The following is a 25,300-nucleotide window of genomic DNA, read 5'->3' as shown; positions in this document are numbered from 1 at the left end:
GACAGTAAACATTTCACACTAAATGCAAATTCCGTTTACACTGCATTTCGAGACGATGGCCTAAATCAAATCTACAGCGACTCCAAAAACTGCTTGGAGTAACGATTTAGTTGGGAGTAGCGTTAATCGAACAAGTGCACGAAAATGAAATCGTTCGGAACACGGGAAATCCAATGTATAAAAACAAGAACGCACAAGAGGCTGCTTGGCTGAAAATATCCAGCAATATTCAAAGAAGTTCTCATGATCTGCCAATTGCATTTCTCTAGCCAAGTTGGAATACCCCCTTGCTGTTTCCCTGTTGAAGGATTGGTCGTACCCAAAATTTTCAAGGTATTTGCTTTTTGCTCTCAACTGCCTTCTCTTAATCGGTAAGCCGCGTCAAAAACAACAAGCTTCGTCGATTAATAGCAGCCATTTTCAATTCTCATAAACAACAACCGAAAAGCGCGCCAAAATTGTCACCAAGGATTCGTTCGAACGTCGTAAAAGTGTGGAATGAAATCGAAAAACGTTCGTCGTTCGGAAATCAGATGCGAAATCCAAAATCCGAACTAAGTGGAAATGGGGCCTAAGCAAACCGCAAATGCGAAGTTTTTTCACTGTACGAAACCCGCACTCGGAACAATTGTTTTTAAAGTCGATTTCTCGTATTCTGTAAAGTTCAAAAACAATGTACATATTTACAGCCGCCATTTTGTTTTTCCTCACCTTCAATTGTTTGTGTGTTACGCATGCGCCGTTATCAAACTAACCCAGGCTCGCCCTTGATTCCGTTTACACTATAAAGTCGACAGTTTCAAGTGTAAACGCATCAGAATTCGATCCGGATTACTTTTAACCTAGGGCGAACCCAGGTTAGTCTGTGTAGTGTAAACAGGGCTTAAGATCCACTGATAAGCGCACTGCGCCTATATCCGGATGCTATATACACCTATATACAAAGCTATATGTACGAAAAACAGCCTTATTATGAGAGGACATCGAAAACGCCGAAATAATTCACAAGACCTTTCCAATGACATAAGGGGTTTTTCGGGGATGGGGCAAAGAAAAAGGAAATGCTGCTGTTATTGACATCACCATTGCAGCTGTTAGAGAAGGTAATGAATTGCATTATTACTGAAAAATGAAGAACTAAATACGAGGATAAGGAAGATATTTTTGATGAGAATTTTGATTAGATTTTAAAAATGTCAATTCAAGAAGTCCAAGCTTGTACATAAAACAACTCTACCAAAGGTTGTGCCCTACACCATTGTTTCTATGGCAGAATAACTTTCCGAGTTAATTTTCTAGAACCTTGCTGCTTTAGAAACACTTGAATGTGTAGCAGCTAATGGTAGCAAGTACCTGAAGCCTCGATGCAAATTTGTTTCAATAAATGAACAGGAAAAGTTCAGTGTTCCTCTAAAGGTTGCGGTCTAAAAGAAATCACGACTAAGAATCACGAAAAATCAACTTTTGTAACGAAGAATATACCTTGATTACAGACCAAAAACCTTTGAAAACTATTTACGGCAGTTCAACGTCTAAACCGTCCGAGAGGATTGAGCCATTGAGCGATGGGTTCTGCGACTACAACTTTATTCGTTTCAAGTGCAGTACAAAGCAGGAAGCGAGAACTCTGCTGATTATCTATCCAGACAGTCGCTTATCAACGCTGACAAAACATTGCAAGCATTGCGAGCTGCTATACGAGCAAATAGAAGGCAAGCATCTGACAGAGATGATTTAAAGTATCTCAGCATCTTAAGCCCTGGTCAAACGATCCAACATTTCACCCAACATTTCGCCCAACATTTTTCTTTTATGTTGGAATGTGACCCAACGATGGTGGCCAAACGATTCAACATTTCATCCAACATTTCACCCAACATTTTCACGCGCAGATCGAAAAAAGGACTGGGTAGAAGTTCGCGCTGAAGGCTGCACAGTTTCGAAACATTTCTATCCGAAAAACGAAAGGCAATCACTCCCTTCATTTTTTATTTTCTCTTCAGATATTTTCACTGTCATCGCGGTCTTTCAGGACGAGCGTCGCATCCCCTATCAAGACCGTGGCCTAAATTCGTCCCCCTGCGCTTTTTTGTGGCTGCATTGTGCTACAGTTCTTCATTGACGCTTGATGCCTCTTCTTTCGCACTGAATTCGTTATATTTCGTTATATTGTCCATAATTAAAGTGTAACTGATTGTAAGCAAACGCAATTGTTGAAACGAACGAAACCAGCCCAAGAAACGGTGCGATGATTGAATTTTGGCGCTCTTTAGCCAACCGCGCGTGCGCAGAGCCACCTCAGTCAAATTTCGTCCAACATCGAAATTTACGATATTGGGTGACCCAACAAGGTGGTTAACGATCCAGCATTTCGCCCAACATGATCTCTGCCTTGTGACAAAGCTTTTCAAGAAATGTAGCAATGTCTGGTTAATTGAGATGGGAAATCCGTAGTATTTTTTGGCTACCTTTCTGCTAGGTGGCTTATTAGCTTTTCGGTGCAATCAATGACGAGCTCACTGTTGGCAAGAAGAGAATTGTTTTAAGAGGAACACGTTTAGTCATACCGGAGTCACTTCAGCAACGAGCTATAGATATTGCCCATGAAGCTCACCAAGGTCTTTCCAAAACAAAAAGCCTATTACGAGAAAAGGTATGGTTCCCAGGTATGGACAACCAAGTTCAGCATACCCTAGATTCGTGCATGTAGTACCGTAAACCCTCGAATTGCCCCCCCCCCTTCTCGAAAAAGGTCCCTCAATTTGATGATTTTTGCCATCTGAGGTTACCTATGGCGTTTTAATGAATTACCACAATAAATTCATACTTTTGGGAGTAATTAATTGAATGCTCATAAAGAAATTGCTACTAAAATAAAATGATGATTAAATGAAATTTAATCAGAGTTAATTTCACGAGGGGCTTTTGAGCGTTAACTAAATCGCTTGAGATTGTTGTTACTACTATTTCGTTATGTTTTCTTGTGCCACGCTTCCTCGCGTTTTTCTTGTATCTGCTCTACTAGTTTATGGGCAATACGGGCCCCTCCCTCATTTTGTTTCTTTATGCCAAATGCCTTTTCAGTATAGCTTTGCGTGTTGAGTTTCTTTTATGGCATCATTAAAACCTCTCATACCTTTAGGCATCTTTTATGGTTTTTAGCGTTTTCTGATGGTATAAGGTAGGACTGGTGTATCGGCTATTAGTGGGGATAAGAAGCTTTTCCTGTCCATTCCCTCCCAATTATCAATCATATTTGGGGATTATTGTGTAACTTCCCTTAGTAACCCTTCCCTTATGGTAGGTTGAGCGATTGGCGCCGATGCACCAACGGCCCAACTCGCTCTAGATGATGTGGGAACGTAGCCTCATGACTGACCTTCTGATGTCTATGGCAGTTCTTCTGAGCGAGCTTTATCCCTTTATAATGCATTGGTATTTCTTTCCCCAGTAAGTAAATTAACGAGGTATATTATTAATTTCTCCTTAATGTCAAAAAATTGTTCCCCCCTCTCTCGTATAAGCCCTCCTCGAATAAGCCCCAATTTGAAGACATCAAAAATAAATAAGCCCCAAGGGGGCTAATCCGAGGATTTACGGTATTTGCATACCCGAATTCTTTTATATACCGATAAGACAATATCAACATCAAATGTGCCTAATTTTGAACATTTTCTCCAGTAACCTTTGACAAGGGGATGACTACCAAAAAGCTGATCAGTTGTCGTAACCATAATGGTAGACAAAGATGAACGAGCAGAATGCATAACTGAGTATCCCAAGATATCTTTATGAAATAACTCGGTCAGGAATTTTATTCTATTGACTATATTGTTGGACACAAATAATTCCTTGTGCAATAAACAAACCATTATTTATATACACAGGATATTGTCTTCAAGTGCCTAATGTCCAAGATCAGTTTATGATATCTTTTGCCTCTGGTCGGCTTGGCAACATGAACAGGTTCTTGATGCGTGGAAAAATGATATATTCTGATACCAAAAGTCTATTATATTGAGAATACCAAGAACTATATGGCCACACAGGGATAATAACAAGGCCTGTTGCTTGATCAAATTCTATTTTCTGTAAGACTTTAGGAATAACATCAACACGTGGAAAAGCATAGAGATTAAACAATGACCAATTGAATGTAAAGGAATCAACAGCAGAATCATCTGGATCTGGCCAAAACGAAGCAAATGGCTTCAACTGACAGTTAATTCTAGAAGCAAAAAGGTCAATGTCAACATCAAAATTCAGCTTTCTAACAATAAACTTGAAAATTGAAGGATTAAGTTGCCATTCAGTTTGAAGTTCATGATGTCAAGATTCAAACTTTCCCTAAACCTTTGCCATAGACAGCTGTTTGAGACACCATAGGTTCCCAGACAACGGGAAGCGCACAGCAATATGCCCTCTACACAAAAGTGAGACAATAACACAATTGAGAATAATTTCGCCCTGTTAGTGTTTTAAATACATTCTCTAAAATTTACGAAAATGTTATGAAACAGCAATTAATTGTCCATCTTGATATTACTCACTCGGTGTTACTCATCGATATTACTCAACGTGTTTTATGATAACTACATTGTAAGTGCTGTACGAACGGACTTGTCCAAAGCATTTCATTGCATTCCACAAGACCTGCTAATTGCAAAGTTAAATGAAGATGGCATTGAAGAAAATACCTTAGTACTAATCTACTCATACCTTTAACGACGTGAGCAAACCGTGAGAATAAACAACACATACAGTTCCTTTCAAACAATCCTATCTGGTGTTCCCCAAGGTTCAGTGCTAGGCTCTATTCTTTTAAAAGTTAACATAAATGATCTTTTTCTATTCATTAAACAGGCAACGCTATATAATCATGTTGACGAAAACACGCTTGCTTGTTTCTTAGGATCACAGATCACAAGTTCTCGTTCAGAGCTTCGTTTATTCAAATTTTGATTACTGTCCATTGGTATTGCATTTTTTCCCGTGAAATCGATGCAAAAGATTAAAAAGATACGAGAGCGTGCACACTTAGATTTCTTTATAACGATCACTTTAGCTCATATAATGACCTTCTAATAAAGTTTCAGCGAGACACGATGCATGTCTCCCGACTTAGTTAGACATCTCTCTTTGGAAATTTTTAAAACTCTGAATAGTCTGAATTCAGCCTTCATGAAAGACATCTTTTAACCTGGATACTCTAATTATTCATTGTGAAACCCTAATCATCTGACTCATTATAGGCCAAATCAGGTTGCTTTCGGCAACAACAGTCTCAAGTTCTTAGGATCACAGATTTGGAACTGCTTGCTAAATGAACTAAAATTGTCAGACAACCTTAACGCATTCAAACGTTAGATAAAACAATGGGATGGTCCTCCGTATAACAGCGATGCCAGTCGTTTGATTGTAAATAATGTACAAACCACGTAGAAAAAGATAATTTTACGATTTATTAAAATTTACTTTAGCCAACGTATCCATTGATTTAGATTAGTTTAGTTGTACATTTGTATTTTGCAGACCAACTATTTATCCGTCCGTCTAGTCAGAAGGCACAAATTGCGCTGTTGTGATCTCCGCGAGAGCCCTCAATTCATCTCTGTTTCGTGCCGATCTTATGGCTGCTGGCAAATTTCTTCCTGTCTAGTTTTGGATATCTTTCTTCCATGCAGTTGGTGTTCGTCCCCTTGATAACTATTTGTAATCGATGTAAAATAAATATGCAAAAAAGATGGGTGCTATTTTTCCCTACAGTAGCATAGTGAGGGGGGCGCCTTGCCCCCTAATGGCAATAAAACTCTTTAAAAAAGGGCGCCTTCTGGCGTTCCAAAGGGTATGTGCCCCCATTTTTCCCCTCGCTCGGCCGATAGGGGATTTTACCGACGAACTAATCAAATTTTGACCGACTGAAGATTTACCGACAAACTCGTGAAGAATTTTTGGGGTGTCACACTCCTTACACCTCCTCTAGCTACGTCTCCGTTAATTGTTTAAAAGCCAAAAAATTCAAATTACCAATGTTTACGTAAATAGATCTAACAAGAATAAAAGGTTGATGATGTTAGTTAACAGAAAACATCTCAATCGGTTTTTGCTTTTGTTAATGACAAATAAGGCCAACTCACGTATATAACAGTCCACAATTAAGAAAAAAAGAGAAGCAGGTGGACCTGAATCTTTGCAGAAGCGCATTTGATTACAACGATCAGAATGAGAAGGTGAAGGCGAAAGAACTGCAGGAAATTTTACTTCAGGGGAAGGATTGGACACACTGCTTCAAATACTTGGAGACAGTTGAGAAATTTCAGGTTAGGCACGTGGTTAGATGGTTGTGATAATTTTTCTGCCTATGAAAGACGACCCAATCAAATAATGAATTTTGGTGTAATCTAAAAATGTAATTGCTAGCAGCTCATTGAAAAGCTTGCACTTACTACAGGACATCTTTAATTAATCACTCACCGAATTATGATGACACGCACTTTAGTAAATATGCCAGACACTAATTTTTCCATCTTTACTTCCACAAACCATATCATTATGCAATGTAAACATTATGCAGTTTACAGTTTCCACGTGATATTTCAAAACTGCCAAGGGCTTTAGCTTTTTCCAACCAAAAAGTCGTATCCTAAAAAAAGATATATAAACATATTTTTTGGCGATAAAGAATTTAAACATGAAATGACAAAAAGCAAGTATATTAATACGTATTCAAGCTTTTTGTCTGACACTCTACAGAATACAAAACCACATTTCGAGTTGTACTCTCTCTATTCTGTGACAAAACGCCAGAATATTGATCGAAAAATCTAAGTTGGAAAGTATATATCCCCAGACGGTTGCCAAATCAGTGCCGCTTTTCTGTTGAAAATGTCACTAATAAAATCCAAGGGTGAAAATGAACTCCTTCTGTCTACGCGTTTTGTTTTCAATTTTACGTAGATGAATCCTAAAACTGATAGACGAAATGACGACCGAGCTTTGCCAATAATCAGATATATCGCCAATATAGTTCTTTTGCACAATCTGGGTTTTCTGGTAAATGCTGCTCGGTTACAGTTTGTAAGACCGATGAGGCTGTGCCATTGGGGGAGGGGGGGGGGTTTGGGCGCCGTTTGTTTTCAAGTTTAGGCCAGCGCGCAAAGAAAATACAACTTGTGAGATTATATGTTAGTAAAACGTTACTTCTGTAAGCAACTAATTACCCCGAGGTCATGTGCTCGATCGTTTCAACAGAAGCTACTGGTAATAGTTTGAATAGGCAAACGACAATGATTGGGCAACCTCTATAGTTTCTCGCATTTCTGATTGGCCTATTTCGATCCACAAGTGGGTATATATATTTCCTAGCGTAGTGTTTTGATCTATGTTCTGACGTTTTATACTCTGAAGAGTGTCAGACGAAAAGCTTAAGCATGTTCCGAAATGTTTGTTTTTTCAAATCCGTTTTTAATCTAGAAATTTAGTTGTATCGAGGAATGCAGGGCCGGTTGCTGGCTTAAGAAGCTGCTGCGGCTTAAATTATTGATATATTTGGTTGACTACGAAGAAACACTAACTAGCACGATAAATTTCAAGATTAATAGTTGCAGAATTCTTTAATCTTAAACCCTTTTCATGATAATTAGACATAACAATGGTTACAAAATTGAGTCAAACTAACCGTTGTTGAGTTAAAGAAGAATTTTGACACGATAGATTGACAATGCAAAAAGAACGAAAATGTAAAGTAAATTTGTTTAACTAATGTTGTTAAGCTTATTGAGAATTGTACAAGTATTAATACTGAAATGAAAAAATCTGTATTAATAGTTGCACACAACTGAAAGTTCCTTTTTTCAAGCATGAAAGTTGCAATTTAAAATTTGATATTTTACTATCAAACACGTCTAGAAATATTTTAGAACAGAGGGTTAAGATTAATATACAGCTTATTTTCTGGAAAGATTAGCATATAAAATGGATATTTAAAAAGAAAACTATTACATAATACATACTTTCCGTCCCAGCATCCAGCTGCTAATATTTTGTTGTCTGGACGCACCTTCAAGCAAGAAATGCCATTGCTATTTATCTCAGCTGACCTGACTTCTTTAAGAGATTCGCCCTGCAAAACGTGAGGTATCGTTCGCTTACCATTGATCGTAGAATCATCGTAGAATCGTCGTTAAACGCATGCGTTCAAGTGTGGCAGTTTTAAAGCGTTTTTTCACTGTGATAATTTAAGCGCGTGAATTGAAACTGTGATGATAATAGAAGAACTAATCTGATCAAATGAAACAGGTGTTAAAAAGTATATACGCTCTTCAACGCTAATGATTTCGTCATATGTAAAGGTACTCGCGCATACATACAGCTAAAAGAACTAGAGCGGTTGCCAGGCAATGTCCTAAGTCATGAGAAGAGATGTGAGAGAACTGGAACCTAGATATCAAGTCACGTGTTACTAGAGAAAAGGAAGCATTAGAGAAGTGGAGTTTGACAACAGAATGAAAGAAGTAGTTATTGATAAAGTTTCATAAGAAAGATATAAAGAAAAATGGATTGATGAAAAGGGAAAAATGTATATATCGTGTGTCTTTTCGGCATTCTCCTGCTTGTACTGCTAGATTCCGCTCGCTTCGTCACACATCAAAAGCAAAAAACTTAAATGCGTTTATATTTGAGTTTTCAACTTTGCGAAATGCAAAACATCACCTCACAACCGACTGCTAACATTAACATAAAAGACTTAAAACACAACATACTGAAGTTGCTGGAAGTGCTACTTGAACGAGCCGGTTATCAACCGATCCCACTGCTACCTTTGAGAAATCACTGTCTACATCCAGACACATAACTAAAAGAAAGATTTTAGACAAAGAAATGAACTAGGTCAAATGATTTCAAAAATCCACTCATTTGAAGTCTTGAAAGATTTATTGCAGAAAATATCAAATACGTCTATATTTTAAGCAGGGTTGTTAACCGGGAGGCTGTAAAATCATATTTTGTCCCAGTAGACTGTTTTACAGCTGAATTAGAGTATAAATTATTACTGTGTATAATATTAGCACCCCAGACCCATATAATGGCTGACAGAGCGTGGGAAGACGTGGCGAGGCACAAATGGTTTCAAAGCCGCAATAAAAGGTGAAAAAGCCTTGCCCCCCCCCCCCCGCCTTCGTTAGCCTTCCCCTCACTTCCAAATTCGTTGAGTGGGTCCTGACTTTGCAGCAGAACTCCTACAGTCACCCCACCCCTGCTCTTGACCGCATGCTATCGGCCAAGAAGTTTTCTCCTGACTTAGCTGTTCGATCTGCGACAGAATTACCCCAATAAGACTCTGAACCCCATATAGATAAGAACTTTTCTAGAGCTAATAAAAAACTTTTATGTAGCCGATTTTTTAACCATAAATTCAAAAAAATTTAACACGTTTCCCAAACCATTTTTTGGAAGTCAGAACTATCCGATATTGTCAAAAACCAGCCCCTATTCGCGAGCAGAGCATGTGGTTAGCAAGCAACTATTTAAATGTGACAGGCAGCAAGCAACACTTTTAGAGCAACTGGCAACAGTAATTTATATCTTAAATTTGCTATAAAAATGCATGTGTAGGCTCTAAAAATTTAATAAAAAGAATGAAATTTGCCATGATATTCTTAAGGTTGCAGCGTATTATCTTGCGATATACATCTTCTTCCGAGTGAAACATTAAATGAAATATTTAATCCTCTACAAATGAACTGTAACGTAACTAGTAAGAAGGCTCTAGGACCGTCGCAATGTTGAGCGTGAGTGGTGTGACACGCTCCTTAAAAAATTTCAGGAACGAGGATTTTTGGCCATCTGGCGGTGCTTCGTCTCCAAATTATCGAACCTGTTGGCAAATTATGGAAGGCTCACCCACGTTGTCAGGAAATTGGACCTGGAAACCCCCTTGAAAACAATATTTAGCGACGGCCCTTGAACGCTTTGATCATCACGTGTGTAAAAGGTTGCATTTATGGATGGACGTCACTTAGAAGGTAAAGCACTGTATCACAGACAACTAAAACGTACCTCCGCAGTACGTAATACCACATGCGCAGATGGTGATACCGCTGTTTGTTATTCTTCTTCATGATACCATCTCATTATGAGACTAATGAGTTAAACTCATAATTCAAACGTAAAAAATAAGAATTAAAAACCTTTGTACTGATACCGAACTTCACAGAACTCAATGGAAGATAACTTAAAGGGCCTATGAAAAGCACTGACTGAGGCTGCATCATTATAAAAAGTCTACCTGCATCATTATGTACTTTCAGATCTGTAAGGATATCTCCAGAGGATGCATTCCAAAGAGCAACGCTGCCATTTTCATAACCAATTAGAGCTAACAATATATCTCTTTTCTTCTCTTTGAAAAGCTTCGCTTGCATTACCATTCCTTAAAAAAAACTTAATTTTAATTCTAATTTCGTTGATATAAACATTATGTGTCAAAAGAGTGAATCACGAAGACAGATCTCTCAGAATTCGCTGGTTGGTAAGCCCGTAGATTGGCGGTTACAAAAGTTACTAGTTAACTTGTAAGTTTGAAGGTAGGAGGGTATGCAAGAAGGGAGCCAAGAAAACAATTAGGAAAAAAGAAGTAAAAAATCAGCCAATTGATCAATGAACCAGTACCAATGAATTAAGTGGGAAAAAGAGCGTAAGTTACAATGCTGGACAAAATTGTTGAGACAAATGAGATTTTGCAATTTTCTACTTTATGTTGCTCTTGTAAATTAGAAATTCAACCCTCCCCCAACCCCGCTTTCCCCCGCATCAAAGTTAAATTAGTAGTTCTATCATTTGTGCCTAAAACACAGGCATTCAACATTGCTGGGAGTGGGGGGGGGGACTTATTCTTAAAAGGACAGTAGAATTCAACTTTTTTGTCCGGGATTGTAGTTAGAACATATTCGCTCCGTCTACAGTGAAATTCCGGATTAAGTATGGAAGCAGTAAAATTGCAAATTAGTAGTAAAAGTTATGGAATTTTCAAAGGGAAAACTTTGCTAGATATCTCACCTACTTTTTTATCCGATTTCAATTGCTTAACAATTCTTTTATCCTTCCAATCAATGATGTCCAGCTGAATTGCAAGTAAGAGGTTACTTGAAAATATTCAATAAGAGTAAATTTACCGAGACGTAACAATTTTAGACGAAAATTGGACAGGAGTTAATCTATTAAGATCGTGATTAAATACCAGCCAGCCATCATACACAGGAGTAAGGTAAAATGAACCAAAGATAACTTTATAAACTTTTCGACAAATTTTCAAAAAATTACAGGCAAACTAAGCCATGAGAGACCCTGATTCTAAAATAACGGCCTTCGAATCAAAGTGTGTTCCCATTATTAGTGGTCAGTGGCCTCGCGCTCTCAGGCTCATCCTCGATTTCCTAATGCAAATTTCTACGTAGATGACTCTAAAAAATTAAGAACTGTAATTTCATCAATTTCGAAACATTTTTACCATTTTCTGCCTCATTTGCGGTTCATTTAGTATGCTGGTCCATTCTCTTCATAAAAAGACAAACTGAGAATAGAACACGTTCGGCTAATGACCATTTCTGGAAAATTTCCTTATATCATTTCCTTTATTATATGATTGCAAATTGCCACAGGGTTGCTATGTATTTCAATGCATCCTGTGGAATCGTCTGGTTAACTCGTGTATGTTTGTAAAGTTTTTATGAGAATGTACGTAAAAATAGAAATTGAGAGAAAAACGTAGTTGCCAATTATTTTGCTTGGGGCCATATCTTTGGCTGCAATTTTATGTATTCCGATTCGACAAATCTGACATTTTGGACGGCGTTCGCTTATAATACAAATTTTTCGCGTATCTTTTTGTGAGAATCAAGTTTAAAGGGCATGTGTTCTGAACATGATTGGCTGATGCAATACAATTATGTCTTTTGTTTAGTACAAACAGGGAAGCGAGGGTGAATTTTGCGGCAGTAAAAATTAATTAAGAAGAAATGAAAAGTCACGAAAACAATGGAATTCCACTCTAAACGCTTTTGTTTTATTAGCCAACTGCTAATGCGACATATGCATGTGCAGACAGCTAGAGTGAAGGCTATTTACTTCAAGACACCAGAGAGGCTGCAAAGTGGGGTGAAAATATGAGCTAAACAAAAATTGCCTTTCAATCTAGTTCCGAAATTGCCAACAAATTTTCATTTCAATAAAAGAGCAGTTGCCGGAGAGTTTGCAAAATCAATTAAAAGCAGCTCGGAATGTAAATGAAACCGTAGTAAGAGAAAACCCACCCATGGGGTGCCAAAATACCTGCCACGCAGGCTTGAAGTTGAGATAAATTAGAAAAGAAAACCAAGATTTAGATTTAGAAAAGTTGATACATTCAATCAACATGTCCCGTAGAGGGTAGCTTGACTCTTGATATCGAGAAACTAGTCACAATGTATTCTTTTTTTGAGACCGCAACTTGTTGAAAATTTGCCGTGTTCTGCAGTTTGAAGCAACCCAAATGCATTCAATTTGAATTTACAATGTTATGAAAATACCAAACAAAGAGTTAGGCAACAAGGTGGGTTCAAAAACCCTATGTCATGTCATATGACCATTTGCCAAGGCAGAATTGCCAGTATGCTAAAAAAAGAGACCTTGAGTGAGATGAGACCGTCCACAGGATAAAATGAATCTTGCGATGATAAATAAAGAATATGCAAAACGACGAGGAACAAGCATTTAAAGGCAATCAACACTAAGAGGTTTAAACCATCTTTCAATCAAAAATAGACCAATCAGTGGGTGTGATTCCACTCAAACGCTTAATGATTGGCTAATATTGATTGACAGCCGGCATAAGCCACTTTTATACCTGTCAATTCATTTCAATCAATAATAGAATATGGGGCAATCTATGGATCTTATTGCTTGGCTTGACATTTTACACTTCAGATTGTATATGAATACCAAATATTGCAGACATACACTCATTATATCGCTCGAAAGTTACTTTTTTAATTTTGAGAACTGGGACCAAGTTGAGTGTTCTAAAAATAGCTGTTAGGGGAATTCTTCTGTTTTGCATCATATTCTACATCTCAAACTACATAAGTTGTGAAGTTTTCATGCTGGTATCATAATTTGCACGATTGTTGCAAATTTTGTGTTAACAAACCTAACAATATTACGCGTTGAAAAGACACTAATTGCAAAAATCCTTACAAAACAACAGGGTATAAATGATAAGAAACTTTTGCGGTACAGTTAAGATTCTTCCTTGATCTTCATTTTGTTTTTTGTTCCTAGCTAGCCCAATGCCGTCAAGGCCGAGCTGTTCACCCAAATTGTTGCCTGATGATCGCATCAAGTGTGAAACACAAATTAAAAACCTTCTTGTTCTATACACCAAGCACGTACCTTGAGGAATGTATTAGATTTCAACTTTTATTAGCGACAAGCTTGAAACTAAATGTATACGATATCCCCTTTTTTCAACAAAATTTTAACAAATATTAAGCTTTACAAACTTAACAAACAAAAACTCACCTGTGAGTCAGAATTCGATTGGTAGCACACCAGAATACTTTCATCTTGATTGAAATGAACAAAAATACATAAATTATGAATTGATTCGCACATAATCTTTATCATTTCATGGCAATTTTGTCTAAGTTTTACTATCAAATTGATTTTCACTTATATCAATCTGTTTCTTCTTTAATCTTGTCTATTTTCAATAAAGATTTTTTGTTTTTACTGTGTTAGCTTTCCTGAGGTGCTGATGCGTCTAATATACGAAACTTGCAAAAAGTAATGAAAAAAATGAAACAGTTGCAACTTACATTTGTAAGGAACAAAAACTCAGTAAATGAAGAGAGCTGAGATTCTCTCAGATGATGCTAATTCATTGATTATAAAATTTGGCAAATAGGAATTGAATAAATTGAAACTATAAAACTTTTTCAAATTTGCCAAAAATTCTAATCACCAGACCCCTTACAGCAAAATGTCAATCGTTATGGATTATGTCCCCAAGAATGATATTCAATTTTAAAGACATAAACATTGAGTTTTCCAATAGCTACTATTTGTGGCCAACCCAATTTCCTTGCTTTTATCACTATATTATCATTCTCCTGTTTAGTGTACCTCTGCTTGAAAAATGTGAACAATTTTTTTGCGGTACAGAATTTGAAAATGGCTTTGAAAAAAGCAAACATTTTACGACATACTAAAAGCTTTTTCGTCTGACACTCCTCAGAGCATAAAACGTCAGAATAGGTTCCGAAAAAACACGATGGAAAAATATATACCCAGTTGTGGATCGAAATAGGCCAATCAGAAAAACGCAAGCACAAGGCCGGTATAGTTGACCAATCAGTGCCGCGAGCCTAAAGAAAAATTACCAATGGAGTCCAAGAGAGAAAACGAGCTCCTTTTGTCTACACAATGGCGGCTTTTTCGTTTTTATGTAGATTGACTCCAAAACTGCTAGATGGAAGGACGACCGGGCTCTGCCAATTATCCGAAACATGTCGTTTAAATACATATTATAGAGTTTTGCACAATCTGGGTTGTCTAAAAGATGTTGACCAATGGCAGAATCACTTGTTTTAACAGTGTTTCTAGACCTACAAGATCGCGGAGGCTGTTCTCTTTGAGGGAGGCTATTCTGACGTTTTATGCTCTGAGGAGTGTCAGACGAAAAAGCTTTTAGTATGTCGTAAAATGTTTGCTTTTTTCAAAGCCATTTTATATTATCATTATTCACATCAGCAAAATGAAACAGTTACTTTTTCAGCCTACCATTAATGCTTCAAAGCCTTGCTTATTTCTGTACTAGTCATTTCCTTGTTTATCAAATGAAGTCATTAATTATTAACAATTATGCTAATCATTGAAGCAATTTTTCATTGAAACATCAAAGCATGGAAATTTAAAAACATTGCAGCTGAGAGGCTTTGTCTGGTTGCACACATGTTTTTCATGATATTGATGATAGGGCTTTTAGGAAATAATAAAAAATTCAGGAAAATATCATGCTCAGTTGAGTGAACGATCCGCCCATTATTAAGTGCCTGTCTGCATCTATGATGGTGATGAATTTACTTACATATATTCTGATTTGTAGGAAACATTCACAATCACTTAAAAACATCCATTACCTTCATGAACAACACTAACTGGACAGAATCCAAACTGATAAATAGCAAAGGTCTCCTCGGCAGTGGGTTCCAGGTCATTCAAATTCCAAACTGTGATGATGCCATTTCTATCATGACTAGAATGACAAAACATTAAATTTCAAAGTTTAATCATTATGGCTAAAAAGAAAACTTCTTCAAAAACGTGTTTACCATAATAATAATCAATGTAAGTGAATTGTACCAGGAAATTTTTTTTTAAAATAATTAACAACGTTTCGAGCATAGCCTGTTATGTTGGTTGATATCATCACTTGATAACGGGCTATGCTCGAAACGTCGTTAATTATTTAAAAAAAAATTTCCTGGTACAATTTACTTACATTGATCATTATTATAGCATCATATTGTACCACACGCATTTTAATATATTAGTGTGTTTACCATGGCTTACAATATAAATCATATTTCAATTATTCCAGTAAGTGATAAATTAACAAGGAGTGTTGATGATAATTAAATTAAAACAAGGTAGGAGACTATTAGACTAAATAGAAGAAACCATGATATGAAGACTGAACAGAGTTTTCAAACAAATAGCACAATATATAAACAACTGCATCTCCGATGCAACAAAAGAGTGCAGAGCATAAGGGCATCAAGTATTGATATGTTAAAATTGTATAGCTGCACCTTATAGTTAAATAATGTGTTTTAAAGGTTTTTAAAGAGCCTCTTGCAATCTTGCAAAACTTCCAATCTTCTTCTAACGATATATTTCTATAGAATTCAACTACCCCCTGCTCATGAACTTGGCATTTTAAGCTAAATATACTTGTCACATCTTAAGCTTCTATTTATTTGGGAGACTATAGCATGTTAATCACGTAGAAATATCGAGCATCATATTACAAGCATTAATGTTAGGTCAGAAATTTGTTTTCCAATGGATTTTGAAGCCCCTGTCTACTCGTATTCAAATATTACAAAAATTCATCAGATAATCTTTTCTATTCTAAAAAAACTCATCAATTTGTTAACTACTTTTAAACATTGGAAATGAATGCAAAAATTTCCCACCATGCACATTTTTGATCTGGCCTGACCCCTAGCAATAGGGGTGACATATGGTCATTTGATGAAACTACAGAAAATATCAGGCCATTATGCCTTTATAAGAAGACTACCTCACAAACAGAACAGAACATTGTGTCATTTAAAATCACATAATTTAAACAAAACAAACTGTCATGACAATTTTATTTTGGTCTGCTTCATTACTGTTCAAGGAAGATTGTTCATGTTGAAACCAAACAAGATTAACGTTTCCACATGTCACTTTTATCCCCTTCCACATGTAAGTTTGTTAACCCGTTTTCGTAAATTTACATAATGGAATGAGTTTTCAGAAATGTTTGAGAAGAGTTTTAAGTTAAAATTACATGCATATCTTGTCTTGGGTTGTAAAACGTGACAAAAACTTATTTTAAAATCATGGAACAATTTTGTGGAGTTTAGAGCAAAGAGGAAGTTTTAGGAATTAGTTAATAAGAATCAAATTCCAGTGAGCATGAATTTATAGTTACGAATCACAGTAGATAGAACTTGTTATCCATTTTGTTCAGTTGCAGGAAGTTCTCAAAAGATAAGTTTTTTATTTTTAAGGTCATTCTCTTTCTAACTGGTGTATAAATGCTTCCAAGAAATTTTACTGAAAAATTTTACATTTTGTTTAAATCGCTTGCCTGACTCGAACAAGGAGAGCGATTTACCGCCCAACTACCAAAATTCTTATGTCCAGGGTCTGAATGTAGATAGCCTGTTTAAAAATACTTGCAATGTAATAAAAAGAAAACAAAGAAAAGCTCAAATTTCATGCCTCAATATCCTCTTGTTCTCAAGATTGATGACTTTCAAGATGGCACTGCTTGCTTTTGTATCAATAGTTAAAATTGATCTTCTTGTTTTCATATTCCATAGATTAACAATGCCACTACTTGACCTAAAAAATAAATTTTATTGAAAATAAAGCAGGCAAATACTAATTAATAAATGAAACACTACACAATGTTCAAAGGAATCCGCAGTGTTAAAAATACATTAAAATGCAAGAAGATAAGTAGAAAAATGTAGCTTGAAAGAAGATCAGTGGGGTTTAGGAGTACATGGAATAGCTTTATTAGCTGAGACGTAAACCCTTTGAGTAGGGTCAGAAAACATTTTAAAATGTTCTTCTTATAAATCCCCATTCATCTATAGTTATAATGGATTGGACTAAGTACTACACAGTTTAAAGATGTCAAAAAGCAAAAGGAAGAGTTCCATTGAAATAACAGAAAAGCAAATAGAATGGAGCTTAGTGAACAGCTGTTGTAACGCAAAAATTTTTTGAAAAGGTGCTTGGCAACCACCTTTTATGCTGAGCAAGGGAACATAATGCTAATAGAGAGCATAGGTCTCTTTTATTAGAGAATCATGGGTATTCGAATTATAACTTAATACCACAATCAGTCACCACTTCAGAAAATATAAAATGCAACAAAAACTTGTTATTGTCTGGAGAACCTATTGCTAAAATCTTGATCAACAGGCAAAGATTTCAAATTTTAATGCAATCAAAACTTTGAATATATCTTTTATCATACCTCATGATGGCCTCATGATGGCTAGTAATTTCAATTACTAGCAGTTAGTTTTTGCATTATTTGCTATTAAAGGAGGATATTTCCAATTGAAAAATTGCAATAAATCAAATAATATAATTTTCAATTGCCCCTGGTCAGAAGAAGGATATCTTATTTAAAGCCATAAACAACAAATTTACTTGATATACAATAATTTACTTTCACTATCATTATCAGCTTAAATTGTCATTGACAAATAATTCTTGTCCCACTTAACATAATAGGCTCATAAAAGGGGTGGATGGGGTTAAGGTAGAATCAGTTAAAAATTGTACATTTGAGAGAAAAGTGAAAATAATTGACTTTATTTGTTTTATGTATATTATCAAAAAGTATTAATTGGTAGCACCTTAAGTCATAATGCAAACCAAAACATACCAATTTAACAAATTTCCTACCAATATCCACAGGCTAGTCAGAATGTAGATGTTCTGGGCATCTGCGACACACAAATAATTCATTTTCATATAGAGTGGCATCGCCCTCTTGGTGCACCCGCAAAAATCTGCATGATTGGAATACCACTTGTAAAAATATAAATAAGAGTACACTGGGCATAGTTTTTCTTCAAAAACCACGTGAAAATAACTTGCTGATGACTAATCTTTAAGTTGCTGGCTGTTCCTGATTCTTTTTAACAAATAAATATATTTTCCAACAAGTTTTTCAAATGTTTTACCTTGAACCAGTTCGTAAGTAAGTACCCTTAAATTTTTGGTTTTGTTTTTTGGTTATGCAAAAACTTTGGTTTCAATTTCCTCATTTACTCTTTGTTACAATAAAAATTGTTTATATGTGGTTAATAAAACCGCCTTTCTGTGTTGACACAATATATCAGTGTGCAAGATTTAAAAAGTTGGAACAAATCAGGAGGTGTTTTACAAATAAATGTTGATTGGGCGGATATTGCCCTCTTGGTTCACCTGTTGCTCGCTACAAGTAATTTGATTGGCATTTAGAATTTCACATTGTCAAAGTCATTCAGTTTCTGAATGGAGTAAAAAACAAGGGGGGGGGCAGTTAAACTGCTGTGAGAAGAAGAAAAAACATTAATTTGTGAATTAATTGACGGACATTTTATTATACCTATTTGGTTTGTTTTTGAAGAATTGATTATTCACAGAAATTTATCAATTTTCAAAGTCTGTAAAAATTGTAATTTTCGCAGTGCTGAGGAGAGGAGGGTTAGGGGGGTTGACTGCCTTGTTAAAGATATTTTTGTTTAAAATTTCTCATCTTTGTGGGCTTGGGTTAAAGAAGTTGAAAAGCTTCTGAATGTTACCAAAAAATGTGATTGCTACAAGGCAACATACAACAATATGTACATCATACAGATTTACACCATGGCATGTGGGTCATTCCATGTCAAATCAACACATTCACATGGAATTTTTCACCTGAAGTTTTCAGATTTTGATGAAATTTGGCCATTAGATTTAATGTGCAAAGATATCCACTTCTGCCAATTTTTATGTTCCTGCCCCTTTTACATGCAAAATTATGGGCTTCTAACGTTTTGGGGTAATGCGGTTGATACGCAGCCCCCCAGAATAGAAAAAAGTTGTAAATCCTTTAATTTGTTACCTACAGAGGCAAGCAAGGACTCATGTTAAAGGAAATTTGATTTCCTGGCAGAAAATGGAGTCTTCTACATCAGCAAATGCCTCAATGTTAATTGAAAGCAATAAATAAAGATTTCTCTTTCTACCCCCTCCTCCCAAAAATATATCAATTTCCCAAAGCAAAAATTGGTTTTTTGTTAACCATTTGATATCCCAAGTCTGTGTGCAAAATATCTTTTTGGGGTTTTCTTGTTGTTTTCAAGTAAGAGGCCTTTTAATAAACTTACCCTTAATGAAATGTATATTTTCAATTTCTTGTATCAAGCCTTATATATTATAATCGTGCATGTTTTTGTCATTCCTTGCATAAAGCTGTCTAATCTAAAGTAGAAGGAGGTTGGCTGCCAGTTTGCATTAGATGTTCTCTTTTTTTGTTTTTGAATCCATCAGGTGATCAGGTATACCTCTGCAAAAATTGCAACAGATGTAACATGTATACATAATATCAGGATTCAACTAGCTAAAAAATAATAATAATTCAAGCAACAGGTGTCAAGGAAATGTTAATCTACCAATCTTAAAAGTGCAAAAGGTTTCTGTTCACTAAAAATGATGAAACTGTTATCTGCATCATATACTTCCTTGATATATAATTTCAGACAAGTACTCTTCTAGTATGTAGTGCTGCAAAGTAGCCTTAAAGTATCATTCAGTTGATCAATAAGATAACTAGGGAGAGGGAATGCCGTTTCTTATAAACCATACAGAGTTTGGAAAAAACTTTCTTGGAGTTTTCTTTTCAAATTTATATCTGTCACTATAAATTTAGTTTGTTCTGGTTACCTCATTTCCCAATTCACTTTTGACCTCTGACCTATGAAGCCTGAGCAATGCATACTCATTTAGAAATTACATCGTACCACATCACCTGGTTGCACGTTTTTAATGTATAGATTGAGGATAGAAATAGCTTTAATTGGTGTTTGTTTTTCAAATTTATATCTGTCATCATAAATTTATTTTGTCTGGTTACCTAGGTTATCTATCAGCTTTCTGACCTCTGACTTATGGAACCTAAGCAATGCTTACTCATTTAGAAATTACATCATGCCATGTCACTGTCCTTTCAATTGGTCACATGGTTGCAGGTGTTTGTGAGTAAGGTATAAAATAAGGGAAAAACTGGAGGTTTCTCAGATTGTTTTTCGGAGCTAACAGTGATTGATTTGCGTTGAGTAAAAATGAGTGTTTTAGAGAGTACTTGTTCGGCTGGTCACCTCCTAAATGAATCGTGTCAGTTCTGGAGAGGAATTCTATTCTATTATCCTGATGACCAGGAAAAAGAGCTGCTCTGTTGGCGATTGAGAGCTGACTTTGATGGAAATCTTTGTCAAAGACATAGAAAAATATATTTAACATTATTCTCAATCAATCAGAAGTACTGTGCTAATCCGCTGGGGCAACACAAAGGAAAACTGCCAACAAAGGGCCTTAGGGAGGTTTCTCTTAGAAAATGTTTCCAATATAAGCATTTAAGCTTAATACCAGGGTCAAAATTATGCACAAACTGTAGGAAGGGAATTCAAGCAGATGCTATGTTGGTAAGAGTGACACCATATGAAGAGCATGGTAGCATGAGTGATCCTGAGGAACAAGATGACAATGATGAGTTCGAATCATTTGCTGCTGACATAGGTATCATTAATTCTTCTTTGTCAGGAATTGGGGAATCACCTATTCAAAAGAAACGACTGATTGAGTCGAAGGCATACTCAGAACAAAAAGTTGAAAAAATCACTGGAGCAATAAGAAAAAAATTGAAAATGGGAGTAAAGCAAATTCAGGAGAGCAAGGAAAATGAGATGGCCAAGTCGAAGATAGAACTGGATGAAATCTTGAATCAGTTAAAGGAAAAGTTTCATTCCTCTGTTGGAAGAGCGGAAAAACTTCAGGTGCTCACGGTTTTGCCAAAAAGTTGGAGTACAAGGAGAATTTCAACGGAGTTCGAGTGCTCAGACTACATGGCAAGACGAGTTAAAAAACTTGTGGTAGAAAAGGGTATCCTATCAACCCCAAATCCAAAGCCAGGTCATGCAATACACAATGATGTTGTTCAATTGGTTAGAGATTTTTATGCCAGTGCTGAAGTAAGTAGATCAATGCCTGGTAAAAAAGACTGTATATCGATGAGGGTACATGGTGTGAAGGAAAGGATTCAAAAGAGGTTGATCTTGTGCACTTTAAAAGAAGCATATTTGAAATTCAAAGAAGAAAATCAAGTTTCGATTGGGTTTTCAAAATTCTGTGAATTTCGACCAAAGAATGTTGTTTTACCAGGGGATAGTGGAGCACATCGTGTTTGTGTCTGTACCATTCACCAAAACACGAAGCTGATGCTGGAGAACTCTGGCATTTTTCAATTGCCTGAATTTAGAAGTTTGGTTGGTGATGGATTTGATGGAAAAGTCAGCTACCAGCACTTGCTAGCTAAATTAACTTGCAATCCTCCGCTCCCACACTGCTTTCTGGGAAATTGCAAAAACTGTGGAAAAACAGAAATTTTGAAGACTGAACTGGCAGAAATTTTTGAGCAATTAGATGTTGAGGAAATAACTTTCAACTCATGGATAAGTGTTGATCGAACAAGCCTTGAAACTTTAACAAAATCAACTTGTGATTTCATAAATTATCTTCTTGAAAGTCTTCTAAAGCTGAAGCGTCATGATTTTATCGCTAGACAACAGTCAGCGTACTTAAAAGATGTGTGCATCTGTTTGAAACAGTGAATTGGTTGTGATCGATTTCCATTTTCCAAGACTTTTCGAATTTCTAAGAAATTTTTATGCTCAAATTATACCAATTAGCAAACAGAAGCAATAGCCACCAGACAATGGCCTAGATAGGAACATTCATAGGAAGGGTGAGAAACCTAGATTTTTCGACAAAAATCTATCAAGAATTTATATTTTTTCATGCATTTTAACATAGCAGTTTAGCTCTACAGGGGGCAGGGGGGGTTTGCCCCCTCTGACCTCCCAGTTTAGACACCATAGCAATTTTAGCAACCAAACTAGCCACCAGAGCAATTTTATCAACAATTATCCATTTCAAAAATTCCCGGAGAGCCTCCCCCCTATCCCCTAGAAGTGTCTGCCTAAGGAATGCTTTCTATTAACTTTCGTCCTGACCCGGGGGCCATAAATCCTCTCCGCGGCCCTGAATTTTCGGGTGCACCATTTTCAGGTGATAATAAGGGCGACGGGCCTAGATTTTGTCAATGAAAACAATCAGTTGTTCAACTTGCTAATACTAGGAAACTGTTTTGAATATTGAACCTGGATCATAACGGAATATAAAGCACACATTTAGAAAGCTGTAAATGGTATTTATTCTTTTTTACATTGGTAACAGTCTTTTTATTAGATTTATTATGACAAAGTGCACCAAAAGGGTGATGCCACTCTAAGTCTAAGTAGTAAGCATTACTCTTTAAGAGGGGAGGGTGCCAGGTGGGGGTAAATTTATGTTAAGTGGGACAACAAAATTTGTTGATTATCCCTCAAAAAAAATTTCTTAGTGTTTCTAGGATTTTGCAAATACTTTTTGTTATTGATTCAACTTTCTTACAACACAGAAAAACAACTCATGGGTTATGTTACGCAAAATGTTGCTTGACTTGAAAAGTTGTAACTGTAAAAGCAGACTAGACTGTGACTGTTTTGAACAGTTTTGCATGGTTGGATCTTAGTTTTATATGACTGTTCTGGTAGGCTGGCTTCAAATAAAGAGACTATACGCGGAGTCTGCACTAAAAGACAACACAACACAACACATTACACTTTTTTTTTATAAGAACCAGTAAATTTTAGTTCAGGCTGACTGTTCTTAATTTTTTCGAAAACCTGAAGCTGGATTGTTCTTAATTTGTTCTTAATCTAATAGGGTGTAAGCAGTGCGAGTGCTAGCTTTTTCGCTCTAGGGAGGTGTTCAGGCCTCATTTGCCAACAAAGTGAATGAGACAACCTTCATTTGCCGAAAAGTTTGAATATTCGACGAAAAAGCACCCATACATCACTAAAAATCCTCGATTTTGAGAAAAAACTTTGTTCAAAATTGAATTTTGCAGATGCTCAGCCTCAGCTTGTTCTTAATTTGTTCTTAACTTTTGACCAATTTTGAGGCTCGTGTTCTTATAAGAAAAAGTGTACATACAACATACCCAGAAAAAACGAAGACTTCACTATCGAGATCTTGCCATGACGTAAATCCCTCTGACAGACAATCTATTCCATTCAAACCAGTTCGAATAGCAAATAATGGGTCTGGTACTTTCTCATCGAATGCCATTGCTCAAAACTACCTTTATTTTATTTCTAAAACCTAAAGTGCAAGGGCCTTTGCCCGTTCAAGTGTTTATCAATGTTCCTGCACGGCAGCCATTTTTGTTCAGGCTGGCGGGAAACCTGTAAACGAGGCTATGAAATCTTTCAGAAACCATTGTCGAAGGGTTGCCAGACTGGCCTTCTCTTCTTATCCACAGTTAAATTGCCTGGAAAATCATCTTTCGGACTACTACTTAAATTTAGCCTTTTTAGAATTATGAGCTCATTTCTTTAACTTAGACACTCTAAGTAACAAACAAATTATGAATTGAAAGAGCAATACTACACAGTGTAAACTCAAATGTCAAATATTATCTGCCAACCTAACGATTAGCAAAGGAATTTGTTTGAAGGAGAAATTTATTTGCAATATCTGTAATCAATTTCTAATATTCCGAAGAAAGGGGAACTCAAAATAAAGTTTAGATAAAGCTATCAACGATTTTAGATTTTTTAAGGAGACATGAACTTTTTGCAAAATTCCGCTGATAATAAGCTTGGTAAAAGTTTTTAAGGAACAGTTGTGATCGTTGATTGCAACCATGCCTAAATTTAATGAACACCTAAAATGTGTAAGCTCGGGATAAAGGGTGCTTCCCTAAACAGCCAGGAAATGGGCTGTAATGAAGGCAACTTATAGATCCAAATCCAAGACTCTGCATTTGTGTTAAAGATTCTCTGTTGAGTATATGAAATTATTCAAACTTTTAACCAACTCTGCAAGATTGGTAGAAATTGCTCATTCATTGAAAATCAAGAACAAATAAAGGGTTTGATATTTTTCTCAGGTTACAGTACAAAACTTTAGCAAAGAAGTGGAAAAAGGGCCTCAGAATAACTGTATATTTTCATTTACAAGACTGGAGGTGGTGTTCTCTCATCATTTGAACCTTTTCTGGGGGCTGTCGATGAGCCAAATGCAAAGATGGCCATAATTAAAACCACAACTCCTATTAAGGGATTGAGAAAAAGAAACAATGGCCTGCGTCCACCTTCTAGCAACACATTGTTTGTGCCAAAGTTGCTAGCAATTCGGTAATTAACTAATGCACAATGAAAAGAAACAGAAATTCACCTGCTAATAAAAAACCTGAAAATACGAAAACATGGGTCAGGTGGGTTGCGCGCTTGTTGCTTTGGCCTTATAAAATACACAATGTAATGCTTACTCAAACACTGCTACCAAAAGCGCAAAATTCCGAAATTGTGCTATCTGTGCCAAAAACAAAAACCCAAGGAACACCAAAAAGGCGTACCCTACCAAATATACTAAACGCGATTAAATTTCATTAGGTCAAGGTTTATTCACATTTCAAGTAAGGAAATCGCCTAACCAGCATATACTGGCATGTTTAGGGGGGGGGGGGCTGAGTCCCCCCTAAAATCTCTCTGAACTTTAGCAAGGAGGCTTAGCCCCCATAGCCCCCTCCACAGCACCTCTGCCCTGGATTACCCGCAAAGTCATCAAGTGAGCCCTTGTGCTAGTGTCAAAGCCTTGTTTTTTGAAAACCATCATT

At 36.3% G+C, this 25,300-nt stretch overlaps 1 protein-coding gene across 3 annotated transcripts; it reads right to left on the bottom strand.

The window, feature by feature from the left end:
• Nucleotides 1–3,770: 3,770 nt before the first annotated feature.
• Nucleotides 3,771–23,878, bottom strand: LOC135683706 (guanine nucleotide-binding protein subunit beta-like protein 1). 3 transcript variants are annotated; one of them, XM_065199043.2, is made up of 11 exons: nucleotides 23,621–23,761; nucleotides 18,238–18,344; nucleotides 17,035–17,157; nucleotides 15,177–15,292; nucleotides 13,558–13,601; nucleotides 11,059–11,122; nucleotides 10,289–10,432; nucleotides 8,763–8,854; nucleotides 8,013–8,122; nucleotides 6,475–6,643; nucleotides 5,394–5,706 (listed from the first exon to the last, which is right to left on the bottom strand). In XM_065199043.2, exons 3-10 carry the CDS (start codon nucleotides 17,124–17,126, stop codon nucleotides 6,496–6,498), a joined length of 810 nt encoding a protein of 269 aa, XP_065055115.2. In that variant the 5' UTR covers nucleotides 17,127–17,157; nucleotides 18,238–18,344; nucleotides 23,621–23,761; the 3' UTR covers nucleotides 5,394–5,706; nucleotides 6,475–6,495. The 3 variants fall into 3 exon arrangements, with proteins under 3 accessions (XP_065055114.2, XP_065055115.2, XP_065055113.2); XM_065199042.2 differs by lacking the exons at nucleotides 5,394–5,706; nucleotides 18,238–18,344 and adding an exon at nucleotides 3,771–4,228 and having other exon boundaries at nucleotides 23,621–23,878; XM_065199041.2 differs by lacking the exon at nucleotides 18,238–18,344 and having other exon boundaries at nucleotides 23,621–23,878.
• Nucleotides 23,879–25,300: the final 1,422 nt, after the last annotated feature.

This window comes from Rhopilema esculentum, chromosome 7, assembly GCF_057945365.1.
Source record: "Rhopilema esculentum isolate cy_ngs chromosome 7, ASM5794536v1, whole genome shotgun sequence".
Lineage (NCBI taxonomy): Eukaryota > Metazoa > Cnidaria > Scyphozoa > Rhizostomeae > Rhizostomatidae > Rhopilema > Rhopilema esculentum.
This window is presented reverse-complemented; position numbering and strand designations above follow the sequence as displayed.